At 45.7% G+C, this 27837-nt stretch overlaps 1 protein-coding gene across 3 annotated transcripts in view; it reads left to right on the top strand.

Moving 5' to 3' along the window:
• Bicc1 (BicC family RNA binding protein 1) overlaps positions 1-27837 on the top strand; it is a 221999-nt gene that overhangs the window by 165016 nt on the left and 29146 nt on the right. For all 3 annotated transcript variants that reach the window (XM_057751431.1, XM_057751430.1, XM_057751433.1), the window contains exons 4-8: positions 22126-22205; positions 23896-24054; positions 25103-25156; positions 25514-25708; positions 26056-26307. In XM_057751431.1, coding sequence (XP_057607414.1) covers positions 22126-22205; positions 23896-24054; positions 25103-25156; positions 25514-25708; positions 26056-26307 — 740 coding nt within the window. The remainder of the gene's footprint in view (positions 1-22125; positions 22206-23895; positions 24055-25102; positions 25157-25513; positions 25709-26055; positions 26308-27837) is intronic.

Here is a 27837-nt window from a genome sequence, read left to right as displayed (position 1 = left end):
TTGCTCACACTTGGAGAAAGTCTCCACTGCTTCCATCATCCCGAATTCCAAATGGTTCGTTCCTTGGTGGACAGCCAGTGTTCCTGGCCCTCCTTGTCGTCTCCTTTCACGTTTAGTTTAGCTTCTCATTACAGTACCTTTGCTAAATTGTTTCCGGAATGAGGATTCCAGGCGCCACATCCTCCGCATCTGGGATCTCTTCCCTCAGGCCGTCCGGGGGAAAAACTGTGGAGTAATGGAACGCCGAGTTCTGCATGCACAGCTGTAGACGCACGTCTTAGGTCTTGTCAGCTTTGACGGGCCAGGAGCACAACTCCACACTGCCACCCTCAGCAGCCTGAGGCGTTCCCCTAGACATCTGGGAGGTCTCCGCCTCAGGCTGAACCTGGAAAAGGGGCTTCAACAGGCAAAAGAATTTCAGGACCAACCAATATTTACGAAGCAGAGTGAGAGATGTTGCCAGATATGTTGTAATAAAAGCATAAGGGTTAAAAAAAAGAGTTGCTCAGAAAAAAAAGGTGGGATATGTGCTTCCCAAGAGTTGGGGGGTAAAGGAAATTAAGACTCATTCAGATGCGGGGATGGAGGTCACTGGAGTGTTAGCCATATAGACTTCCAAGTTGCTGACTCTCAAGTTGCACCTCTAAAGGTTACCAAGGCAACCTCCCCCACCATCTCTGTTGACATGAAGGACGTGTCAGGTGGCTCCAGAGGTGCCTTGGGTGGATGTCATTATAATCCGATAAAGCCAGGAGCCAGGGAGGCTGTGCAAGGTGGTCAGTTCATGTCCCTTCCCTGTAAATGGGGCCTCTGGCAGGAAATTGCAGGCTTAAGCGAGGCTTGGAGGATCTAGGCCTCAAGCAGTTGTTAAGTGTGCTGGGATCCCTACTTCTCTGCTGGCATGTTCCCGGCACTTACCCCACCTTCCATTCTGTCTCAGTTTGAAAGGGAGGATGTTTAATATGCATCTCTGAAAGTGGTTTTTCCTTTGTACTTATTTTGGCATGAATGTTAAATGGTATTCTAGAAATGACTTTCCTTTGGGTTTTTGCTAGAGTCTGGGTAAGGCGCCATGGGGTCAGCAGTTGGAGGTTTCCCAGGTCCACCACACCTGCCTTTTCCAGCAGCCAGAGAGGCAGGCCGCTGCCTGCGGCTCCTTCCTGTGGCTGGTGGCTAGTCAACCTAGCGGATGTGGGTTCTCACTGCAAAATTAGCTCCTTGCAGCCTCTTGGTGCTCATGAGCCCTGCGTGTCTGGTCCCACCCACTGTTGTTTTCTCCATTGCCCCTGGGATTTTTCCTCCCATGATGCTCTACACCTGTTTCTCTCCTCTCACCTCTGAATGTCATACCCCTCCTTGCTACCTTTTTTTTTTTTTTTTTTTTTTTTTACTTATTCCTCCTTTTTTTTCCCCTTTGAAAACAATTTCTTTTCCTGGTGTTGCCTTTTCCTGCCTGAAGGTTAACCGTTTTTTAAAAATTCTCTTTTACACCCCGAAAACCACCCTCTCTCCTACGTAGAGATCAAGTGGAGAGTCTCTGCCTAAACAGCGCGGACTTCTGCAAACCCGAGAAGCCACGGCATTCCTGTGTGATATTAAACCTGCTGCTTGGTTGACCACATGTGGGGATGGGGTGGGGGCAGAATAATATTTAGAGTCCCTGGCCTTTACCTCCCACAGGTTTCTTGGTGGACATTTTGTTGACTTTAAGGTCGTTACTATATTTAGCGCTAGCCGCCACAGTCTGCCTCCCATTCCTAGCGCCCGAGAGTTGCTCCCCCTGCTGTGGTCTCTGGAAGGCTTCTCTGCCCTCCTCCTCTCACAGAGACTCCTGAACTTCAGGAATCACCACCTGCTAGCATTTCTTATTGCTTCTTTCCTACAGCATTTCCTACATGAAGCTTCATATTGTACAAAACTACGTCTGAACAGTGATTTAAGGTAACATTTTGGTGACATTTAATGAAGTTTATAATAGATTCAATTCATAAACAAAAGCGCTTTCTCTCTTTTATATTCCAAGACAAGGGATCTGATCAGTGTAGGTAACACCCTGTCCCTTGGAGCCAGGGTGTGACATCAGAGGCTTTGATAATAAGCAGTGTGGACTGGGATTTTTCAAAAACCTATTATTGATAGTGGCATAAAAGTGTAGTTACCATCTTGATGTTTTAATTTAGTCACAGCTCCCATGAGCTAGGTTTTTCTCAAGCATAGGAATGATTGCATGTAATTAAAGCTCATAGTGTCGAGCATGATGTATGCATGTTCATATACATTGGCTATAGAACCGCGGTTCTCAAACTGTGGGTCGTGACCCATTTGGAGGGGTCAAAGGACCCTTTCACAGGGATTGCATACCAGATACCCTGCCTATAAGAAATATATATTCCGATTTATAACAGTAGCAAAATTACAGTTACGAAGTAGCAACGAAGATAACTTTATGGTTGGGGGTCACCACAACCTGAAGCGCTGTATTAAAGGATTGCAACACAAGAAAGGTTAAAACTACTGTTCTAGAACATCCAAGAGTGTACACAGAATAGTGAGGCACATCTATGGCCCAGTTGTTGGTTTAGCCATGTTGAATGTCAACACTGTGCTCCTTTTCTGGGCTCATGTTTGTTCATGACTGCAGACATCCTCAGCTAGAAGCCCAGCTTTCAGTGAGTTCTTGAAACCAGGACACCTTTTCTGTACACAGGATTACTTTGAACATCACGGTTAAGTTCATCTGCCTAGCTGTCACACACCTCCCTTCCCCCTGGAAACTGCGTGCTGAGAAAATATGGCCAGTCAGAAGCGAAGCAAACATCACGGTGCCTCTGGCAAGGTGGAGCTTTTCTCTGTGTATTATGATTGCAAAACACACATCAGTGGGACCGTGCACAAGGATGTGAAGGGGAGGGCACATTTTCAAGTTCTTAGCTGTGTCTGACTCCCCCAGAGACCACAAGTTCTTAACGGGACAAGGAGAGCACGGACCTTCTCTTGTGACTCAAGGTCAAACTCCATCTAGATCAGAGGTCCACAGGTGTTCCCGGATGAACTACCAAAGACATAGCAGATAAGGACCAAGCCTACTGTCTTTGATTCCTTGCATGTTTATTTGCCTTGTGTGAAGTATATTAGAGCCAGAGATGCTGTAAACACCAGTGTAGTCTGCCTCACTGTCGGAATCCTCCCATCAGCTGTGTGCAACTGACTTCTGTTCAAAGGAGTCTTCTTCTGCTGCCACATAGAAGGTTTTGTATTCACAGAAGCCAGAGTTGTCGTAAAGAACTCAGGGGAAGCCGCATCCCACACCTCAAAAGAGCCCGCAGGAGACAAGCTTAGACCCGGTGTTCAGTTCCATGAAGCCAGCCTGCAGAGGAGAGAGCTCACGGACACCTGGGCATTTGTCCTGTTTTACCTCTGTTGTTTTACAGAGTTCTAAACCCGGTTTCCTAGCTGTCCTGTGGACTAGTGGGTGTCGGTGAGCCAGCCATAGGCTCACAGCCGTCATCTGTTGGAGTTGGGTGTGGTAGAAATCCCAGCACTTGAGAGGCAGATGATGGGGAAGAGGCTCATGAATTTAAATTTAGCCTGGGCTACCTGTTAAGTTTGAGGCCAGCCTGGGCTCAGAGCAAGACTGTTAAATTTTCTTTTCTTTAAAGCTGCTTGGAAAATACGCTACGTATTTCATATAATCAGTGCCTTAAATCACTGAGATCCTGTTACTCGCTTTTTAAGCTTGGGGTCCCCAAGTGAATGTCACCGCATAGCAGTGCAGTCAGAAGTACAGCAATTATGTAAGAGCCTCTTTCCATAGGCCCCTAGTGGCTTTCAGGTGCCTCATAAGTGTCCCTAAAGTGACAATTATGCTGACTTAGAGCAGGGTTCTAGAAGAGGCCATGACAAAGCAGATGGCAGCACACGGCTCATCTGTTCTTCCAGGTGTAGTAGTACTTGACAGTGAAGCCAGTTCTCAGTAGGCAGAGGAAGGAGAATTTGGGACCAGCTTGTTTTCTGCTTGGGAAGTAGGGCAGCCAGGGCTCCTTAGCATACCTCATCTCTAGAAATTTTTAAAAAATAAAAAGAAATGGTTCCCCCATGTCCTTCACTGGGACTATAGCGTAAAGGCAGCCCACTGTTGCCTCTTGTCCCTTGGCACACTGTCCAAGTCAGTTTTGATAACTACACGGTCTGGTTAAATGATGGTTCTGTTTTGTCTCTGCCGGTCACTGCCAGGTAGTGCCATACATCACAAGTATTTGTCAGTGACTTCGCCCTCACTATCTGTAGGTTCAAACCAATGGGAAAGGCCAAACAAAACAAAATAACAACAATAACAAAAATAAAACAAGGCGAAGACTGACCATCTTTAATTCATGGTAAAAGTGTGTTGCTCTTTGAAATAAAAATGGCTAAATTCTATAAAACCAGAAAGGAAACCAATCAAAGTTGACAAGAATTGAGAATTTGTCAATTTTAAAATGTGGTCATAAAGCTCCATATAGATTCCAGAGATACTTGTTTTAGTTGTGAAACTACCTTTTTAAGAAGATTTGTTTATTTTATGTGTATGGACACTTTGCCTGCAGACATTTCTGTGTAACACGTGTGTGCCTGGTGTGTGTGGAATTCAGAAGGTGATGTTGGATCCCCCAGAACTGGAGTTACAGGGTGATTGTCGGCCACCATATGGGGGCTGGGAACTGAATGCAGGTCCTCAGGGAGAGCTGCCTGTGCTCTTAACCATTGAGCCACCTCTCCAGCCACATTTAAGTATCCTAAGTATAGAACTCAAGCCATATTTTAGTATAAACAAAAAGTTTGGAAAAAAATCCAAAAGCTTTGAAACTTTTCTAGAGAAAGACAACCAGGTCAACATAGCTGGGAAAAGGGGCAGGGGGCATTTTAACTTTCTGCTGGCCCAGGGAAATGGTTAACTCAGTAATCTGTATCGCGTCATGTGTCTGCCATATGTGTGTGTTCAGTGTGCTAACATGATTTGCCAAGTCACAAATCAAAGCCCCGGCAGAATGCAAGCTGGGAAGCGTTTCTGTTGCTAAGACTGTATTTCCTATTTACATTTCTTCTAGATTGCAGAGAACTGCGGTTTGACCTTTGTGGGTGTGCGTGCGAGCCCAGAGAGGCCAGAGGTCAATTTTGCACGTCTTCCTCTATGGCTCTCCACTCTATATTTTGAGATGGAGTCTTTCATTGAACCTAGGACTTGCAATGGGTCATGCTGGTTGTTCAGTGAGTCCCTGGGGGTTTGCCTGTCTCCACCCTGCCCAGCGCTGGATTTACAGACGTGTACCACCATGCCAGCTTTTCCTGAGGGTGCCGGGAGTCCAAACTCCGTCTGCATGCTGCAGAAGAAGCCAGCCCTTTCCTCACAGAGCTGTCTCTCTCACCCTCTTGACCTTCTGGCTTGAAAAACATAGTAATTGAGTTATATTAAAATCGAGCAAAGGAGTGTGAAAAGACAGAAGATTGTCTGCTTTTGGAGAGAGTTGTCATTTTGTGTGATAGGATGTGACGCGCTTCCTGTAACTCTTTCTGCAGAGGTGTCCCAGCTCCGTTTCTGGATGTAGTAGGAACCTTGCTGTAAATCTGCATCCCGTGGATTGAATGGTGTGAAGAGAAGCCTGGCTGCTGCCAGCTTTGAGAATAGGGGTGCTGTTCTCAGGGACCCTCCTCCCATCTAGGGTGTTAGTGTCTGTGAGTTACGTTGGGCCGGAGATCAGTGAGTCCCCGGTGACAGTTTTTGCTGTTTTCCCAGCTCCCGGCCTTGTTCTCTTGAATCCTTTGGATTCTTGGTCAAGTGCCTCACGCAGGAGCGAAGTGTTCCTCCATAGAGAGGCTCCGAGTACATTCCACGTAGAATCCCACCACAGTAAATCGATCATCACAGAACACTGCAGATGTCCCAGGCCATTCATTTAACCGATAGTGCCGAGAAATGTCTGTTAGCCAAAAACCCCCCAAACAAATGACTTTTGGAATTTGTTGTAATGGGATTTAAATTGTCCTTATTAATAGCTGTGGGGACCATTTGTCTTAGTATTAAATGATACTTTTTTTTAAGAATGTGGCAAATCGTGGCTCTCATACAGACATAAAGCGAACATGTGTTAAAGATTTTGTTTATCTCATTAGTCATGAGAGAACCAGGCAAATGTAACTATTCCAAAGAGGCCAAACTCAAATGGGAAAAGGAATGTGAGCTACACTTACTTCTGAAGCTGGCTTTACTAATGCCAGTGGGAGTCAGGGATGTGAGCTATGCTTACGTCTGAAGCTGGCTTTACGAACGCAAGTGGGAGCCAGGGTTGCTTGACTGCCCCAAGGGATGGTTTGTTTGCCTTGCTGTGGACACAATTTTTTCTGCTTAGATCTGTTATCTAAAACCTAGATTATCAGGCATTTCCAAGGCAGGGAAAAGCTGGATGCAGAGAACCCAGGAGTGTGGTCCAGGCACGTCCCATTCTCCATTGGTGATGGCCAGTGGCCTCATGTGCTTGCGTGAGTTAGGAGCAGCAAGTATAAGCATTGGATGGCACCAGTGAGATGTAATACCAGCCTACCTTCTGCAATATCTGAGGGGTCATTAGCCACTGTATTCCTTTAGAAAGATTTCCTCAGTGTGAGAATAGATTTAAAGTGGTGGTTTTGGTTTTGGTTTTTTTTTTGGTTTTGGTGTGTGTTTGTTTGTTTTTTAAATAAATCTCTCTGTCTTGATATTCAGTCCAGGCTAGATTTGAACTTGTCATCATCCTGCCTCAGGTTCTTGAGGGCTGGGGTGTGTCCTGACAGATCCTTGCTTAAGCTGTATCCTTAAAGAGTCTGCTATTAGATTTTGTCAACTAAGGGTTGAGGAATACTGGAGGGACAGACACAGAGAGGTGCACCCCCCTTACTCCTTCTATCTAAGTTTCGGACTGGGAGTGAAGCCAGTTTTGTTCTTGTTTAAAGAGAAGGCATGCAAAGCCATGAGACCAGCCAACCAATGTGGTTGCAGGTCTTCCTGCAGATTGAGTCCCTGAGCGTCTGTGCCCATCAAGCCTCCATCAGTTTCCCCTTTCAGAGAAATGGAAGGGATGCGGTGAGCAGAGGGCTGTGTAAGCATGGGTTCTTAGGATTTCCTGTGACTACTAAGCCAGTTTTGTCTGTCTCCCTTTATTTCTTTGGATGAAATCACTTACGAAAATGTGGAAGTGTTTATGTGCATAAGAGCCATAACGGAAGATGAGTTATGTCCCCGAAGACTTGTTGAGACTGGATGTCTGGGAGATAAATGGCTGGCTCAGGTTGCTGACTATTGGAATCAGCATGAGGAAACCAAGTGAGGTGGTTGAGCTGCTCTTCTGGGACCTGCAGGGAGAGCATTGGTTTGGGAATCTGAGGGGTTTTGTTTGTTTGTTTTTTATGTTGGGCCATTGTCTTTATAGGGCTAGACAAAGGGACTTCACAACCAGCCCTTCTCAAGAACTAAAGCATCCCCAGCTTCCTCTTAGTCACCAGTAAAGGAAGGTGCTTGCATGAGTTTTCTCTATGCAGTGTTTCCCCAGGGAGAGAATGGCAAGCCACGGGCTGTGGATGGATACGAGCACCGTGTTTCCGCTGACGCTCCTTAGCAAGTGTTTGCTTTGAACGCCACACCCCTCTCCCTCAGATGCCAGCTTGTCACACACTCTGCTGTGGCTCAGGATGCAGAGAGCCCACAGGTGCTCCGGGCCAGCCTGTTAGCACCCCCATCCCCTTTTACAAAAAGCGTCTGTTTGGGAGACTCAGAGCTCCCGGTGCATTCAGCCAAAGCCATGGCAGTCTGAAAAGAGGGAGGACATAAAAAGTGTCACTAGGTTGAGGCTTGCGGCCAGACGCTGGGAACTGCGTACAGGCTTGATGGAATGCCTATAAACTGTTGAAGGATGTAGCAGGTCAGGTTTGCTGAGCAAGGGGAAAATAATCGCAAGCACACAGTGCAAGTGCCAAAGTCAAGATTCTTTAGGTTTTGGGTGATTTAGAGTATGGTAGTAACTGACTAAGAATATAGTCTGCTTTCTGCTTTCTTTTGTTTCTAAACTATATGGTAAGGGGAAGAAGGACAGACTGGGAGGTGGTCAGGGCTCACAGCAGAGCCGGCTGCCACGCTGATCCCATTTACCTGTGATCGGTGCAAGTTTTTCTTGTGAGGTTGCGGTTGCTAGGCATCGGCGAAGCTTGCAGTTGTTGTTTGGGAGCTTTTACACCAAAGAATAGTCGTTCTCCCTTCCAATCATCCCGCAGTTCTGAGGTGTTTAATTGCTTGGTCTTTGCCAGAGCAAGTCACACTCTGCAGAACAGCATGACTGCCAAATGTGTGTGGCTTTGACATGTAAAATGGAGCCAGTTTGGTTGGGCTTGTTATTTTAAGCTTTTTCTTGCCTACAGTTTGCATCAGGGAAAGCCACCAAGGGGCTTTGTTGTGGTCGCTTTCCTGAATCAGGGTCTCATGCAGCCCAGGCTAGTCTCAAATCGCTGATGTGGTAGAGAGCGACCCTGACCCTCAGGCTCTCCTTCATCTCCTAATTGCTGGGATCACAGGTGTGTGCCCCCATGCCCAGTCTTATGCTTGTTGGGGGTCAAATCCAGGTCCTCCTGTATGTTAGGCAAGCACTCTGCTCACTGAGCCGCACTCCCAGCCCCAGGTTTTGAATTGGTCATGACATGACCTTCCATCTGACATCCAGGTATAAGCCTGTCAAATTTTCAAAACTTGTACAAGCTTGATTGTCCCTACCAGGAAAAGGGTTGTAGTTTTCTAACAATAAATAAACTTTGAAAGTAGATAGCACTTGGAAATATAGGAGACTTTGGGGGAAATTATTGTTCAATATGTATTTTACCATTTAAAATGCCATAAAAGAACATTAGTCCTCAGATCTGGTAGCATGGACTGGTTGACTTTTAAAGGTGATTTAAAAACTATGAGAGTCTATTGCTGAGGGTTTTTTTTCCTCCTAGGCAAAGAAGTAAACGTATGGCTGAAATAAAGGGAAAAATAGTTCTAGATATAAATGGACCCCCCAAAATCTGGAATTATTCAGAGACAGTGAAGCAGGGTGATCACGCACTGTGTCACCTGGCTAGGGCTGTTGAAAATGAGCAACCTCTTTTTTTTTTTTTTTTTTTTTTTTTTTATTTTTCGAGACAGGGTTTCTCCGTAGCTTTTGGTTCCTGTCCTGGAACTAGCAATGAACAACTTCTTGAAGGAGGCCAGTTCTGAACTCAGACCAGCATCACGTGACAGCAGGACAGCCACATATGCCCGTGCTATGGTGACCATTGCATTGCTCCCCTCGGATCTGTATGTTGATGTCTAGTTAGATGCTATTGACTCGGGTACTGGAACCATATCTGGGGAGCTCAGAAGGGAAGGCTGAAGCTGGGAATCCAGACTCGGCGTGTAGAGGGGTGTTGGATGAAGGCTGAAGGGATTGGAGCAGAGGCTCCAGGTCGGAGGCATCTGAAAGGAGGAGTGGGCCCATCAGGTTCTTCCAAGAGTGAGGCTGAGAAGACAGGAAGACAGGGAGGGTCTGGGAGGAAGGAATGCTAGTGGAGACAAAGTAAGAGCCAGAGGACGGGGAGGTAAAATGCCGTCTTCTGTCCTCATGAACTCACAGCCGCTGTGGTCACCTGCACAAGATAAAGCCAGCCAGAATCCCAGCACAGATGGAGCAGGTGACTTCCAGGCCCCACCCCCACGGAGTAGCTAGGTAGCGGCAGTTGAAAAGCCGCTGGGAAGGGAGAGTCTGTTTTTATTGGCTGTTACCACTGGTAGGGCGCCCATGCAATAGGCATAAATGGGCAGCGCTAGCTAGACGTAGTGGGTTATCAAGAACAAGCCAGCGAAACTCATAAAGTTGGGAGGAGGAGGCATGCTGGCAAGATACAAGGGAAGTTCGAGGGAGAGATGAGGAGTAGTAGCAGTTACAGTTCCTCTTATAAATATATGCAATTATAAAAAAATCTGTAATAACCTATTTGTTCTGTAAAAGAACAAAAACAGCGATAAAAATCAATGTAATTTTCTATGTTCATATTTAAGATGTAGCTGTTGAAATATTTGAAATGAAAGACAAATGGGAGTTTTAGGTATGTATGTAAGCCAGGCCAGACCAAAACTGTGCCCTTGAGAGATTCCAGATCTGCTTCACACTGTCTTTCGACAGTCCTATTACACAGGCTGAGGCACCACCTCCTCAGCTTGTTTGACAGGTAGATCTACCCAGGGAAATGTACCAACCCACGCGTACCATCTTTAAATTCACTTATAGACAGGTTTGCAAGCTTTCCAGAGGAATCCATCAGCCTCCTTCGTATGGAACTGACTGAGTCACTGGTTACACCTCTCCCTTCAATAGATTGGAAGTTGGCACATAAAGCAATGTTTATATATTTAATATCCTGTGCATGTCCGTCCATTGGAGGGAACGTGCCAGTCAGTGCCTTTCGAGGTGGTAGTTCTTTGGGAGCCAAGAAACTATTAGAGATTTTAGAATGCTGTTGAATCCATACCTATTTTTCAGAGGTCTTATACACATTGGAGCACATTTATCAAGGCATATCTGAAGGTGCCAAGGTGTTTCTAATAATAAACATGAGCACGTGAAGCAAATGCATTTGCAGCATGCTGGAGATAGAAAATGCAATTGCGGCATGCTGGAGGTAGACAATGCAATTGCGGCATGCTGGAGGCAGAAAATGCATTCGCGGCATGCTGGAGGTAGAAAATGCATTCGCGGCATGCTGGAGGTAGGGTAGAGACAACATAAGGTGGCGTGGTACTTCTGTGCCCTGGTGAGATTAACTCGTGTGGCATGGTAAGTTTGGAAGGAATTAATCTCTGTAAAGAGGCATCTACTAAGACTGAAAGGAGATGCACTTTTTATTTTAAATTTACATCTATTTACTTACTCTGTGTGGGTGGGCACATGCTGTGCACTTATGCCCTGGGGTGTGTTTGGAGGTCAGAGGGCACCTTTCAGGATTCTCTTCTCTCCTCCTCCCATGTGGGTCCCAGAACTCAGGTCATCAGGCTTGGTGGTATGCACCTTTACCCTCGGAACCTGGGAGCGTAATCCTTAACCTGTGTAAAGCAGCACATAATTCTCTTCTAAAATCTATGGTTTTGTGGTGGAAAGAGGCAAACACGAACAGAGAATGCCGTGACCCGGCACACCAGGCCCCTCAGAGAACCCCCAGCACTGCCTGAGGAGGAGGACAGGAGCAGGTGAACTGCAGCATCTCAGTCCAGTGGGGAATAGAGGCTGAGCTGTAACTTAGCTCCATGTAAGTGCTGCTTGCAGAGAAGAGCCTGAAGGAGCCAGCCAAGGGATATGGATGGGGAGTGGCATATGTTGGGAGACGAGGAGGAAGGTGTGGGCTTGGGCGAGACCATCCCAGGGGAAACGGTGGCAAGGGACTCCTCCTTGGAATCGTGGTCACGTGTACATGCCTGCAGCTCCATGAGAACAAGGCAGAAACCCAACAAGTTGGTAGAACGTAGAGAAGGATGAAATGCTCCAAGGCAGAGGTGCCTGGAGCATCCCCAGGTGCTACTGCCAACCGCGGGACACCTCTGTGACAACGAGCCATTGATCTTTTCAGATGCCGTCACTGAGACCCCCCCTCATGTTTTCAGGCTATAACTTAGCACATTCTTAGGTGGCTCCCAGACACAATGAGGCAAGAGTAGAGTGCAACTTTCCAGATGTTCTTGGCTGGGGGTGGGGGGTGAAGAGGAACAAGAAAAGAACAGGAAACTCTTCATAGGAAGAGTACCATAGGCAGTCTTCTCATCCCATATTGCCCTTGGCTCTCATTTATTTTGGAAACTGTACTAAAGACAAAGACATGTGTCTGTGGATGTTTGCCATTCCGTGTAGCCATGAACACAGGACCTTCTCTATCCGTCTTTACTCTGTTTAAACCTGCCCTTGCATGATGCTCACCCCATCAGCAGTTCTTCTCGCTCAGTTTCACTGGGGAACTTTGTGTTCAAAGAACAACCGTGTTGGAAAATATTCAGAGAAAACAGCACAGTCAATCCCGGGCAATAAAGTTGAGCAAGGGCATGGCAAAAGCCCTCTCAGAGCTGCGCCCCTGAGAAAGCTGGACCGCCGTCATCCTTAACATGTTAAGGTCTCGAGTTTGAAAAGGATGCTGGCAGCCCTGTATCTGGAAAATTGAAGGCTCTGAGTTAAATGCATCTTCTTTTAAATTAGGAGTTTGTAATAGGGGTGAGTAGTGCCCTCTGAATTTTCAAGTTTGAGTATTTTAGTCACACTGTAGATGTTTATGATGGGAAATATACAAGAGCCAGGAGTAAAAGTTACGCCTATGATTCTGATACTTGGAAGTAATCACTATGAATGTGGTTGTTTTCCTTCCTAGATGTATATGTCCCTGAAAAGAAATAACACACTAAATCCTTATTAATGGTTCCAGATTACTCGAGACATTTCATACTAATATATATAGCATAGCTTCATGAAGAATATGAGAGACTTTGCTATATGTTGGATAAAGCATATTTTTCTTGATTTTATCACCACAGTGATTAAGGTTGAATTTTATTTATGCTTACATAATTGCCATCTTCCCATTGAACTGTTTTTTTCATAGTCTTCATCCATTTTCCTATGGAATCGTTAGTGCTTTTTGTCTTGATTTGTCAAAGTTCTGTGAATTTAAAAAAAAATGATTTTCTTTTTAGAAGTGAGAGGGATGATTTCTTATTCATTTTTTGGATCTTTTGTGGAGTTTTTTTGTTTGTTTGTTTTTGTGTTCTCAGAAAAAGAAAGCTTGTAAGGACAGCTTTCATAGTTCCCATTGTTGAGGTACTGAGCAGAGTATTTGGACAAGCGCTCGGTGAAGCTGTTTGTGCTCCGAGGACCGTTCTGAATTGTCCTCCCTCAAAGACACACATCCCCCAAGACTGAGGGGTCAAGGCAAGACTGAGGGGTCAAGGCCCGACTCCCCCTTGGCAGAGTGGGTGACCCCAAGGCACAGAGGAACAAGCAGGCCCCCCAGAGGGAGGGACTGAGGATTGTTTTCAGAATGTGTATTTGTGGTAGAAAAGAAGCAGCTACTTAGCTAGTTTGTAGACCTTGGGACTAGTGGAAAAAGAAAGGAAAAAAAAAAAAAACAAACTAGGCACTTTTTAAATGATAGTTTTCCTGAAAGCCCATTTACCTCATTTTAGACATTTTAAAATTTGATGCATGTTTTCAAGTTTCTTGCGATCACAAGGAAGCTTGGAACACAGACTTGAACATACAGGCACGGAACCTGTTCTGAACTGCCCCTCACAGTAACATCTGGAACTTTCTCACCAGACAGCACACAAGTGACCTTCAGGGTCAAGGCCAGTGCCTGGCTGACTAGGTTTTCAGCTTTTTGTCTTCTGTCGTTGTCCTTGATCGTGACTTAAAAGTTTGCCTAACTCAGCAGTTCTGTTCTCAGACTACTTCCAATAGACCAGACAGAAAGAGGTTGTGTGTCTTGTGTGTGTGTGTGTGTGTGTGCGCGCGCGCGCGCGCGTGTGTGTCTGAGGTGTCACGTGTTTGTTCACGGGACTCGCTGGCCTCCTCTGTGTGTGTCCCCTTACTCTGTAGTGACAGCCAACAGTTGTGTATCAGATGTTTTGGGAAGAGTCCCAGCTGTTGTTGACAGACACATTCTTCCTCGGCTGTGGATGACAGCGCTGTGGCTTCAGACCACAGGCAGGACCCCTGGGGTCTGCCATGTACATGGTGACTTGTGTTCCTTGGAGCGAGTGAAGATTGGTCGTTCTGGCTCTAGCATCTGCCTGCATAACTTGCTCTTATCTCAGCAGTTTCCTGAGGAGGCTTTTTCCTGGCTTAGGCCCCCGTCCCCTCTTCATTTGTAAGAAGGACCTCTGAGGTCAGACTAGGATTCCGTTGCGTTCTAGAGGGACAGTATTTAGTTTGGCTGTCTTTGCTATACCCCGACCTGGGTGCCAGGTAATTGCGATGCTTTTTAACACATCACATGAAATGGCTTGGGCATTGTCCCCCGCCCCATCCTTACACCCACATACGTGAATGTCCCCTGTGCAGTGATATCATTGTGATCCCTGTGTAGACTCCCCATTCTGATGTTTCCAGATTCCCTCCTGGCAGTTGCTTTCCTCGCCTCCTTCTTCCCAGAATCCTCTTCCTTATCTCTGGAATAGAGAAGAGCTGTTGCCAAAAGCCGAGTTGGGCTGTGTTTCTAGCTCCCTGCTCCTCTGCAGCTTTGGCCGTGTTAAACATCTGTCTCCCACCTGCACGGCATCTCTGAGGTTAGTTCATGCCGCCATGAATAGGAGGGTTCATATGATAAGTCCCCTCCCCGCCATGATTCTGTTCTCACACTCTGTGGGGACATCTGTTGCTGCTTATTTCTTCTGCTGTGCCCTGATTCTGCTTCATATTTTGTTTGCATTCTGTTGTTCTTTTCTGAGTTTACGTCTGGGTTTCCCTGAGTCTCTATAACTCCGTTTTGGATTAAATAGACGGTTTTGGTAAGTCACTCAAAACTCCTGGTGGAGAAGACGCACGTGCAACCTCTGGTCACCTCTCTTTCTCATACCCCCCTTTCTCATGAGGTAGTGAGGTCAATGGAGAAATTATTATGGAATGGCATTTTCATATTTCCAAATCTTAGTTGCTATGTTGAGAAGCTGGTGTTTCATCTACAAAAGGCCTTACTCACCTTCTAGTTACCTGTGTGTCTCTCTAGGCTCCTAGCTCCTTCTGTCCAAGTGAAAAGGGGCCCATAGGCTCCACCTTGGCATGTGGATATACCCCCTTTTGTCTTGCTAAAGCCTTGTCATAGTTTAGGTGCTGGGGACACCTGTCTAAGTGGAGCTCAACAGTTGAGTGGACAGATGTCTCAGGGCTGTTCCTTGTGTTTTCTCTTCTGGCTCCGTGTGTCACCAACATGTCACAGATGCAGTTTCTCTGTTGAGTTTGAGCATCATTCTTCCAAATACAGCCTTGATAGGAGCCTGGGATGGGCCTCTGTGGCATCCACACAGATCGTGGGTACCAGTGGGAGCCTTATTCCCATGAAAACTAGGGTTTTGAATTTCAAGTGTATTTGGTTTCATACAATTTGCTTTTGATCTCCTGTTGGCTGCTAAGGGGGTACTTTTTTTTTTTCTGTTTTAAAGCAAGGTAGGCAACAAGGGCCATGCCTTACCCTGAGCATCATGTTAAGAGGACACCTACTGTAGGACACTGTAGGTGATTTGTCCCTCCTTATGCCAGGTGTGTCATCTGACACATCTGTGCCGCTCACCAACTTTTCGCCTTAAGTGCGGGGTCTGGCCCTTCCTGTGCTCTTCACAATATGTCCTTCTCACATCCTAACTCCGTTTATTGGGCTTCCTGTTGGGAAAGAACATTCTTCGACCGATTCTAGAGTCTGTACTACCACTGCAGAACAAGTGTAGCTTGCATTGTTTTGTGTGGAGTGCACGCTTCTTTTTTATTCTTGCAGAATCATCTGTAGTCGGGGCTAATCAGTTAGCTTAGGTTTTATTTTTCTTTTTGATAAAAGTGATCTACTGCTAAGGTCCTCGGTTCATGTAAAACTTTTGTTTAAAAAGCAAGTGCCCTGCTTGGTTGTTCGTCAACTTGGCACAAGCTAGGGCTGTCTGAGAGAAGGGGACCTGAGTTGAGAAAATGCCTAAGATCAGCCTATATGCAAACCTGTAGTACATTCTTGATAATGATTGACATGGGAGGATCCAGCTCACTGTGGATGGTGCCACCCCCATCCTGGGTTCCATAAGAAAGCACTAAGCAGGCCATGAGGAGCAGAACCGGTAAGCAGCACCCGTCCATGCTGTCTGCATCACTTCCTCCCTTGAGTTCCTGCCCCGACTTCCCTCAGTGGCGGACTTAAACTATAAGCTGAAGGAAACATCTCCAGTTGCTGTTGTTGGTGTGTTTTATCACTGCAAGTCTGTCTCTGAGGACTCTAGAGGGAAACTGACCTGTTCCACAGTAAATATGGGCAGCAGCCAGTCACCCTCAAGTTGCGTTCACTTCTGCTGCTCACCAGAGTGGCTAGCCAACCTAAAGGAAAAGTGATCAGCTCAGCAAAAGGGTCAGTAGTATCTCAGCTGGGTCTAGGTTCAAGGAAAAGTGTGAAGTCAAATCCTGTCAGCCCATGAGATGTAATATGTTTGTTTTGTGCCTATCAAAACACGTTGTCGGGGAAATACCAATGGGGCAAGCTCCGCTTTCCATCAACTTCGATACAAGATCACATGTTAGTGGATATAGCCGAAGAGAATGCCCAGCTGCGGCCTGGAAAGCCAGCTGTTGATCCACACCAGCTGTTCATCCATACCAGCTATACCGCCAAGCTGCTCTCCCTCCCTCAGCTGGGGTGGGGGGCACTGTGCCAACACCTTAGCATCCATGTTCTTGGAAGTACCTTAGAGACTAGATAACCTACATAGAACAGGACAACCCCAAAGTGCAAAACAGAGATAATCGGTTTGGTTTTGGTTATTTTAAGAGCATTATGTGGTCCAGGGGTGAGAAGTCTGTATGGTTCTGTACAAGACCCTAGGTCAGTTCCTGGCAACTGTGTCAGAGACCCAAGATGCCCCATAAGTCCAGCTCCAGGGGGATGCAGGACCTCCCTGCCACTCACATGTGCCACACACACACAATTAAGAATAATAAAAGTAACCTTTTTATTTAAAGTAACTTGTAATAGATGTCTTAAAAGCATTATAGTGTTACTCTACACGAAAGCAATGTCGACCCTCAAGGAAGCTTAGCCGCGGTCTGAGGCCGTTCTTTTCCTCTTGCTGTCCCTGAAACTCCTGACGGCAGCTTAACGGAGGCATGATTTGTTTCGAGTCCTTGGTTCCTTCGGCTCACACGCATGAGCCGAAGAACATGACAGCAGGAGCATGTGTGTATGTGTGTGCACGTTTGTGTATGTGTATGCGTGTGTGTGTGTATGTATGTGTGTGTGGGTATTTGTGTTCATGTGTGTTTGCAGGGGACAGCTGTTCATGTCACCATGGATTGGAAGCAGAGAGTTTACAGAAAGGGGCCAGGGGTAATATTTTCCAGACGGCTCAAACCCCGTGATCTCTTTGCTCCATTTAGCAAACTTCTCACAAACTCCCAGACAGCTCCACCAACTGGGGAGCAGCAGCATTAAAACAAACAAACAAACAAACAAGCAAACAACAAAACAAACCAGAGGCCGGGGGGACCTTTCAGATTGAAAGCACAGTGCCACATTTTCTGCCTTCATCCTCCCTCTCTCCCTCTTCTCTTTCTCCCTCTCCCTCTTCTCTCTACCTTCTTGCCACCTCATCCCCCTCCTTCCACTCCCTTTTTCCCTTCACCTCTTCTCTCCCCCAGAGAGTCTCAGTGACTTTTCCATTATCACAGAGCTTGTTCATGGCTACCTTGGGATTGACTAGGGAGTCCAGATTGTCCTCGCCATATGAGAAGAGTCTGAGCTGACTGCAGAGTCAAGACTTTAGAAGTGGGATAATCTGTGTGTGGTATTCAGGCTCTTCTGTGCCTTCTGAGATCAGTCCGCACCCTTTTGAAACCTAGGGCTTCTTATTCTTTCTTTTTCTTTCTTTCTTTTTTTCTTTTCTTTTTTTTAGCTGTCACTATTAATTTTTGGACAAAGACCACAACCTTGCTGGCAGCAGTGGTACACGCCTTTAATCCCTAAACTCAGGAGGCAGAGGCAGACAGATCTTTGTGAGTTTGAGGCCAGCCTGGTCTACAGAGCAAGTTCCAGAACAGGCTCCAAAGCTACAGAGAAACCCTGTCTCACCCCTCTCCCCCAAAAGCCACAACCTTGTTTATACAGATTCCCCATATTTGGAAATTTGGCTATGATCACACAACCCAGAATGCACCCAGTCTTCTATCTACCTAATCTGGGACCTTAAATCTGAAATGCTTTGAAACCCAGGTCTCCTTGAGTGCTGTCTTCATACAGGAGGCACAAAGCACTATAGCTGCCCTGTTGTGATAGTTACACTCCAAGACAGGAGTGCAAAAGCAGCACAGACAAGCTGCTTCTTACTCTGCATCTAGAGAGCACGTGAAACCCAAGAAATTTGTGCTTAAATTTGCCCAGATCTGAAAAAGAGATGCAGACACTCGCAGTCCCAAGTGCTTCAGGTAAACAACATCGGTATCAGTTACTTAACTGCTGCTGTGACAGAACACGGCACACAGAAGCCACTTAGGGAGGGAAGAGTTGGCTTTGGCTGATGGTTCCAGTCAAGGGGGAGAGTCCACAATGGCAAGGAAGCTATGACCAGAGCAGGAAACTGAGCAATCACTTCTTCAACCATAAACACAGAGTGAAAGAGAGTGACCTGGAAGTAGGGTGAGGCTCTGAGTCCTCAAAGCCCATCCCTGGTGACATACTTCCTCCTGCAAGACTGGAACTCGAATTAAAGGTTCTACAGCCTTCCAAAACAGTGCCACCTACTGGGGATCAAGGGTTGAATTCTATGAACCTGTGGGGGACATTTCTAATTCTAACCACCATAATACTCCACTTTAAAAAAGCCATTATGCTGTGTAGCTGTGGATGTCAGTGTATTTCACGCTACTTCTAACAGTCCAGCGCCTTCTCCTGCATCTCCATCCCCCCGCCCCATGTTGACTAGACAGTGACAGAGTTCAGACAGATTTGAGAAGTTATACTTGAGACAAAAGTGAAAAGACATCAGAGCCAGGAGAAAGCAAATTCCTCACACCGATCTCTTCTTCGTGAGTTTAAGGTGGGTGGATGCCTTGGTAGAATGTACCAGCACCTCCTACTTTCAGACCAGGATGTGGGACCTAAAAGGATGACCTTTATTTGGGGTGTTGTGCATGAAAGTGATGGGCTCAGCCAGACAAGCAGTTGCCTGTCTGTCACTAACAGAACAGACAGTGAATAAAAGACTGAAGTTTGGGGCACAGTGGGGGTGGGGTGATGTGGAACCCAAGATCATCTTCTTAAAACCACTGCAAAGCTTCACATACATACGCTCATGGGGTGTCTCAGCTCTCCACAATGCTTACTGAAAAACACGTTAGCGGTGTTCTCCTAAGAATCATCATTGACTTAGCAAATCCATGAACTTACACATGGAAGCCATGAGTACATCCCTGTAAAAAATGTAGACCAGGACCTGTTTTCTTTTCTCTGCTGTGGCATTCATACAGCACAGCTACAGTCCTCTAGTGAGGGATGGTTGCTGTCTCGTCTCCTCTCTTCCACAGGAAGTGACACCCCTGAAAGACAGGAGCCAATTCCAAGGGGGTGTTGGAATAGGAAAATCAATGCCCTTGGATATTCAGATTAGGCCTGATCAGAATAGTCAAAGCCAGAATTATTTTGGGGAAGCCCAGGGCAAATGGTCTTTTTGGAAATCAAGTGTCCAAGTCTGTGTAGACATTTTCTACAGGAGAGAGCTGTCAGTCTGTTCAACAGCACTGTAGGTGTGGATGACTTGCTTGGTTTTGCAACATCCATGGTGTTGGGTATCAAAGGACCACTTTCCAACAAGAGCAGGGGCTCAGTAACTGGACTTTGGAGATGATGGGAGACTGCACAGATATGGCTAAGATGAATAATAATTCACTTTCTGACCACTAGATGGTGGTCATTCACTTCAAAAATTTGCTATTGAGGCTTTTTTTTTTTTCCCTTTTGCTTACAGTTCTGTTGTTGGAAAGAGGGTAGACAACCAAATTATCCTTAAACTGAAAGTCCCTGGTCCTCGACTGGTGCAGGGGTATGAGAATTATAATGTGGTTATTCAGCCTGTGAAGTAACGGGTTTATACATTAATATACCATCCCCCCCCCCCGTGTGTGTGTCTAAAACTAATTTATATTCTGCAAAATCATTTTATCACATGTATTGGACCAGTATATAGCAATTACAATGAATATTGTGGTTTTATCTGGTTTTCATTGTGGATTTAAGAATTCTCTGGATAAGCCAGCGCATATACTGTGAATGAGCATGGCACGTACGTGTTCTGAGGAACACCAGGTTCTCCAGGTCTGGTGGTTGTTGGGTTCTCAAGTATTGCGGCAGAAACAGGAAGCAAAGCAGAGGACCCTTGAGACTGGAATCTGAATGCAATAGCATTCCAGAGGTTACCTCATATAGGCATCCTAAGGGAAGTGTGTGAAAAAGCAAGCTGGGCCTGTGCAGGAGGCTTTGGGGAATGGGCAGTGAGGATAGCTGGGATGAGATAGTGTTCTCTCCTCGCTCCTGTGTGCCTGCGTTTAGGCCCCTTAGCCTTAGAACATACGGAAGACATTTTTGAAAGTTTTGAGCAACCTTAAAGCCATTGCAAGTGTCCAAGGTGGGATTAAAAGACAGGATAAGGAGAGATTTGGGATTAGAGCAGCAGTGAAGGGGCTGGCTCTGTGAGGTTTGGCTGGAAGTGTCACCCCAGGGGCCAAGGTTCCCCCAAACTCCGCATTCCAAAGCTGCAGGATGTTGTCTGCGGTGATCTCATATGGGCTTCTCCTTTCTGTTCTTCACTGGCCTCTCCCTTGTTGCACCTTGTTGACCAGTTGCACCTCAAAAAGTGGGATGTGTTTGGTGGAATTGAATTTGACCTACAGGGTTCGGCTGGCAATGGAGGTATCCCAATATGGGGGAGATATGTACAGTCTGGGTATAGTCCCTACCCAGTGGTCTAGAGAATTCCTGCTTTGGAAGAACAAAAGGACTTGGGCAGAAGGCGTGGTGATTGTTGAAGCTACCTGGATGTTTACTGATCTCTATCCTGTACTGGACAGAAAGGCCTCAGGCATCTCATTGATAATGACAGATTGCGGATCCTGACCAAAGTACCCATTTCTTGACTTTATCACTGATGCAAATGAGCATGGAACTCTGCTCTTACCCCAGAATGATCTTGATCTGCACCAGACTGGCCAGTAAGGTGTCAGAACACCAAGACTGCTAAATTCTGGGATCCCCATGAAGGAGAAGGGGAAACACACTCTGGCCAATAGATTTGTGCTGAACAACCCACCCCCACCCCACAGCACCCCCACCCCTACCTCATTGCACCCTGCCCCATCTGCTGGTCTCACCTTCTCTCCAGTTCCCCCTAGCGAGCCTGACAGGCCTCTCCCCTCCCTGCAGCTGCAGCTCTGATTCTTTCATCATACGTTCTATTTTCTTCCTCACGATAATCAGTTGTAATGTATAAGATCATTTATTTAAGGTGGTTTTGCCTCCTTGCATCTCACTCAAGCTCTGTATATGTTGGGGAGCTGTCTTTACTGATACAGTCCCCAGTCCTCGGCTCACTACCTGGTCCCATGAAGGTAATTAGAAAGAAGCTTCTGAATGACTGAACACTTCCCCATTTAATACTTAGTGAAATAAACAAAGCACGGTGTGTATTAGCTACTCAGAAGGAACTCTGGATAAATATGAAATATTCCCGAGTGGACTTTGTGGTTCTGTAAACGTTGACTTGTGAGGATATTTTCTATAATAAATCACCGCAGTTTAAATTGTGGCTCTAGTGTTGGAAGACATTGTATTATAGGACCAGGTCTGAGTCCTATAAAGAACCACCCTGGTTTTCTAGGGCAAGTACAGATGCTATATTCCCTGTTTAAAAAACCAATCAAACTTCCAACCATTGTAGATTTAAACAAACAAACAAACAAAGAAACCATCACAAAGCTATAGCTTGTATTAAACAGATTACTGTATTATCTTTAGAACGGGACCAGGACTATAGCAAGAACTTAATTCGCAAGTCAAATTCATAGATACCTTATTTTGTTTGACAATGGCATGATTTGCTTATTTTGCAAATAAATAAAGCTAAATTGCTCATCAGTTTTCAGAAGAGGAAGAAAACACATTCACAAATGCACAATTTGGGTCCTTTCCTGTGATTTTGATTGCAGTGATGATCACATATACAATGCAGTCAATACTGGGTTTATTGTGCCATGTTTTCGATTGCGGCTGTGGTCTTAAAGTGGGGAGTTTAGGGAGGTGTGAAAGTCTCATGCAAGCCTTCCTTCCTTTTCATTCCAGATCCCCACATCAAGGTGTCTGGCAAGAAAGATGACGTAAAAGCTGCCAAAGAAATGATCATGTCTGTCTTAGACACAAAAGTAAGTGAACAGAGGGCTCTTGACTGCAAGGACCCTCCATGCTGGTACCCAAGAACTGTGTGGCAAAGGGAAAACCAGCAAAAAGAAATATGGATGGTTTTGAACAGGCACTCGTGATCCTGCTCGGGGGAAGGAAGGCAGAGAAGGTGCTTAGTTTATATGGTTTCTATCTGTCAGGTAATTAACAAATGTATGTGTAGAGATTATATATGACTGCATGTACCGATATATGCTTGTACATACATACCATTTTCAGAAAGATACATTGGTCCCCGTTAGTACAGGGTAAGTAACAAGGATGCCAGAAATGATCACATGTGCTCTTCTGAAGTCATAGGAACCCCCCATAAGTGTGCATGTGTGTGCTCATGCCCAGCACACATCATGCCTAGATGTTTGATCCACAGCAAGTTCATACAAAAACAATCATGACCAAAGCTGAACACCTGTAAACATACACTCGTTTGTGATGCTGTTTCTGTCAGCACACAGAAGTCTGAAGCCCTTGCTGTATGCCAGGTGCTTTAGATCGTACAAACAGTCGTTTGTTTTATGCTGAAAGGAACTTGGTACAGTGATGTCAAATAATTTGGCCAGCATCCCAAAGTTGGTAACTGGGGAGGTGGTTCAAATTCTGACTATGGTTAATCCCCCCCCCCGTATTACTTCATATTTTGTGGAACTATTTCTGATCTTACCATCCTGTGTTTTGTTTCTGAGTTTGTTTTTGTTCTCTATCTTTTTTTAATTTTAAGAATCATTTACCCAGCAATTATTAAATATTTTAGTATTTGTTTCTCCCCTAGGAAGGGGGACATTTTCTTGTACTTCAAGGGTGAAGGTGAAAGAAGTTAAGCTTAAAGATAAAAATATTTTGGGCACAAGTCAAAAATTTATGATTTCAGGAGGTTTTTTAAAATGACTGCTATTTTAACATCTTCAGTCTTTCTGTTCAGGAATGCCTTTAATGGTCTTGACGACTCAAAAAGATTTTATATTGGTCCCGATAGCATTACATTAAATTCCCTGGATGCCAGTTTGACACCACCGCCTTTCTGTTCCCCATGTCTTGTTGATTTTACACTTTCTGTGATGTGACTGAGCCTCTGTGTGGGGTTCACTGACTCAAGCCTTCGCTGCCGGAGTCCATACCTTGGAGTTCTTCTCTACTTTTCCCTTCTGCTGGAATAAGGGGTGGTCACATAAGCTTGGGTAGCAATGTAGCACCTTCTACGCAGGGGCAAGGTAGTATGTGTTGTCAATGCTTGTGTGACCTCAGTGGGGGCTTTATTTCTAGTTATGCTTCCCCAACATCATAGTTCCATCATCAAACATTGCATCTTTAGTCATGTGATCACATTTTCACCTTTCTTTTGTTATTTGAACTGTTTCATGAATAATGCCTTGAAAAGAAAAAAAGAACTGAATAATTCGTTTTTGTAGCTGACTGTATTTAATTTTCTGAAAACATATTGTGGTTAAAAAAATTTGTCACCTTCTTCTGGTGAATTTGTCATGAAACGAGATTTCTCCTTAATGAGGAAGCTGATAGAGATTTGTTATGTCGAGACTATTCTGTTGAGAAATCTGTAGTTTCTCCCAGAGTCCATCTCTGTTCATGCATAAGTGCCATAAGGGCAGAGTGTTTGGTGTCGTTAACGCATCAGGAACCAACCCTGCTTCTGCGCAGAGCAACCGCGTCACGTTGAAGATGGACGTCTCGCACACAGAGCACTCGCACGTCATCGGCAAAGGCGGCAACAACATCAAAAAGGTGATGGAGGAGACAGGCTGCCACATCCACTTTCCCGATTCCAACAGGAACAACCAGGCGGAGAAAAGCAACCAGGTGACTCGTCTCCCCACACCCTTGAGTTTCAGTAGGCAAATCCCTTCTGAGAGATGAGGGGATGAGGGCAAAGAGCAGCCAGAGTCATCTACAGATGGCAGACATTGTGGGTGGCGGACTCCCCCCACCCTGGAGACTGAGGTACTTTGCTGCTATAGATCTATGGTTCTCTGCTTATCCTCTAAATAGTAGAAACCAGAGGTGGGGTAAGAACTGAGAGAATCTGTCAGGCTTGCCCAGGAGCCCTGTCCAGTGTGTGGGTTCTGTCCGCACAGTGGAGAAAGTGGTCCTCCCTCTGAGAGCCAGTGCCTAGGTGCCCTACGTCCTCACACTGGTGGGATTACAGCTGTTGGCTTAGATGTCTTCTCGGGGGCAGCTTCCCTTTAGAAGTCATGGGTTCACAGGCAAGCACTTCCAGTCCTTGAAGACTGCACGCCACTGCTGTGTTATTTAGATATGTCCTCTCTTGTTGGTTAATCTTATAATGGGAGTCTGTCAGCTCACAGGGTGAACCAGGGAGTGACATTGTGCTTGCGCATCTCTGAGGCCAGGTAGAAAGCCTTGATTAAAGGCACAGGCATTATTCTAAATACCTGACGGTGGCTGTGGCACGCTGTGAGGCCCAGGTATCTATGGAGAGAGCAGGAGAGGTGGACACTAAGGCCGTGATTATCTACCAGCTGGTGCGGATGAAGAAGGCCGATGGCTAAGAGCCTAACGCATCCATGTCATTGCTGTTAACACCTAATTGACACAGAGAGACTTTAAACAAAGGGAGGAAAGTGGACAAAAATAATGTTAACAGCGTTAGCGTGGTTTCCGTCGAACTGCTGGCTGTGTCTAAGTCCAAGTAGTGACGTAGATCAATGGTCTTGAGGGTCTCAAGGGCCTCATTAAAATCAAATGCGCCTTTGTTGCAGCTAGGTTCTGCCGAGGTTTATCTGTCATGAGCCCCTGTGCTCTTGTGTTGAGCAGGAAGGGTGTGGCTGCCTAGGAAGGCCGATGCGGGCTTGAATGGTAGAGTAAGCCTTGTTCCCTTATTTTACAGGTGTCTATAGCAGGACAGCCAGCAGGAGTAGAATCTGCCCGGGCGAGGATTCGGGTAACTTTACTAATCTCTGAGATTGTTTTGCATGCCCATCACGTTAGCTGGTGTCGGTGGGAGGCATTCTGAGTCAGTATTTAGACCACATCATCCTAAGTTTATTTATAAAAGCTTCTCAATCGGAGACTTTCTGGAAGTGTTCCGGCTTTCACCTGGCTCAGTGACCGAGTGCCACAGGCCAAAGGCTCCTTCCATTAGGAAACACTGGATCTCAGCCCTTGCATGAAGACAGTTCATGTCTCAGAACCCATCTTTAGAAAAGAGCAAAGGGACTTGGTGCCCGCACCCCCACCCCACCCCACATACCCCACTCCTCTCAGACTCCCCGCTTCACCATTGCTTTGGTTCTCTTAGGAGCTGCTTCCTTTGGTGCTGATGTTTGAGTTACCGATTGCTGGAATTCTCCAACCGGTCCCGGATCCTAACGCCCCCTCCATCCAGCGCATCTCACAGACGTACAGCATTTCCGTGTCATTTAAGCAGAGGTCTCGAATGTATGGTGCTACTGTCATAGTGCGGGGGTCTCAGAATAACACAGATGCTGTGAAGGTGGGTGACTTAAAGTCTTGCAAAAACACACATCGTGCAAGTGTTCTTTCTTTCCTTCGTTCTTCCTATGCTGATCTTAAATGCACGATTCTCCTGCCTCAGCCTCGCAAGCTGCTGGGATTATCGATAGACATATGCTGCCACACCCAGTACAAGTTTTATGCTTGTGATTAGCAGACTCATTGGTTTCCAGAATTTTCCTTTGTGTTACTTGTGGGCCCCCTAGAACACACTACTGGCGTCCTCATAGTTGTTGGAGGTGCCATAGGAACTTGGCCTATGTTGGCTGGATGTTTGTATTTGATGGGATTGCTACGCTTCTCCCACTGTGTGTCCTTCTCTGCTAGGAAGGAACAGCCATGCTATTGGAACACCTTGCGGGAAGCTTGGCATCTGCCATCCCTGTAAGCACACAACTGGACATTGCCGCCCAGCATCACCTCTTCATGATGGGCCGGAACGGGAGCAACGTCAAACATATCATGCAGAGGACCGGGGCGCAGATCCACTTTCCTGACCCCGGCAACCCACAGAAGAAATCTACCGTCTACCTCCAGGGCACCATCGAGTCTGTCTGCCTGGCAAGGCAATATCTCATGGTAAGGATGCTCTCCTTGAACTTCTTGGCCTACCGCAGGGTTTCCACCCTGACTCTGAAAACCTGCTATTTAAGAAAGCAGTTTTGAGGTCCAGCCAAACAGGAAACGTTCCTGGTAAAAGGGAGTGGACCGGAGACTGAGGGCCATTGTGCCTCCAGAGGCTCCACTCCATTGCATAGGGAAGCAATTTTCTTATGTTTTTCTTAGCTTAGACTAAACACAGACGAGATTTGAGTAGAGGGCGACTGTTTGCATCTGACATGGGGTACTGGTGTGTAGTTTGAACCTTAAACAGAAAACTAAAGATACTGTTTAAAGGTCATCTTCAAAGACTGAGGGGATGGATGGCTCAGTTGGCAGCTGCGTATCTGTAATCCCAGGACTGGAGAAACAGGCACAAGTAGATTCCTATGGATGGATTGCCGGTCAGGATGCAGTGACATGGCTCCCCAGAAGTCACTGGACAAGGAAGGGTGCATGATCTGAACCTCAGTGTGGTAGAGAATGTTTTTGTATCATTGCTAATAAACTAAAGTCAGACACCGAAGGATTTTTCCAAAGTAAAAGTTAGGTGTAGCCTAACCTATGACATCCAGGTTCATTAAAGAGGCACAGTCTCAATAATAATAATAATAATAATGATAATAATAATAATAATAATAAATTGCTGGTCAGACAGTATAGCCTAATCTGTGAGGTCCAGCTTATTAAAGAGGCATAGTTTCAGTAATAATAATAATAATAATAATAATAATAAATTTCTGGTTAGACAGTATAGCCTAATTTGTGATCCAGGTTCATTAAAGAGACATGGTCTCATCATCATCATTATGTGGAGAGCAGCCAATAAAGGAAAACACCTGCCTTCCTTGACCTTTGGCCATCACATATACCCACACATACATAAAAACTTGCCTTTGGTGATCTGAAACATTTGTATAAATTTAATAAATGCCCTATATAAATAAAAAATACTATTTCACTAATGAATTTGAATGCTACGAAAAGAAAAAGCATCAGTTACATCATTTAGAAGCACTCCAGTTTATGGCATTTCTCTCCTTCCCGTGTTTATTTGAAACCCTAGCGTGTGTGGGTTGGTGTGTAGTAACAGCAGACGGCCATATTGCTGGGCTGGCAGAGACTCTCAGAAACAGATTGCCCTCACATTCGACACGCGGCCTTCAGTGACATTTACGTCCGCAAGCATCAAGCGTGACCTATTAACTTGCAGAATTCATCTTTTTTTTTTTTTTTGGTTTTTCAAGACAGAATTCATCTCTTTATAGAGCTGAAAACCCATATTCGCATTGTTGATTCCACCCCTTGACAGATGACCCTGCTTATACTCCATCGTACCAATATGAGATTTACTAATTTTCTTTTAGTAAAGGTTAGTTTTCATAGCCATGTTTGGTTGTCTCATCATTAATGCGTGAGCCGTGGGACGTATTTACAGACAGGAACCGCCACAGCTACCCTTCATTGTGTCTTCTTTTCCAAGGGCTTTAGATGTTGTTTTTAAGCTCA

Source organism: Chionomys nivalis, chromosome 19, assembly GCF_950005125.1.
Source record: "Chionomys nivalis chromosome 19, mChiNiv1.1, whole genome shotgun sequence".
NCBI classification, from domain to species: Eukaryota; Metazoa; Chordata; class Mammalia; order Rodentia; family Cricetidae; genus Chionomys; species Chionomys nivalis.
Note: the sequence above shows the minus strand (reverse complement) of the source record. Positions and strands in the feature narration are given on the sequence as shown.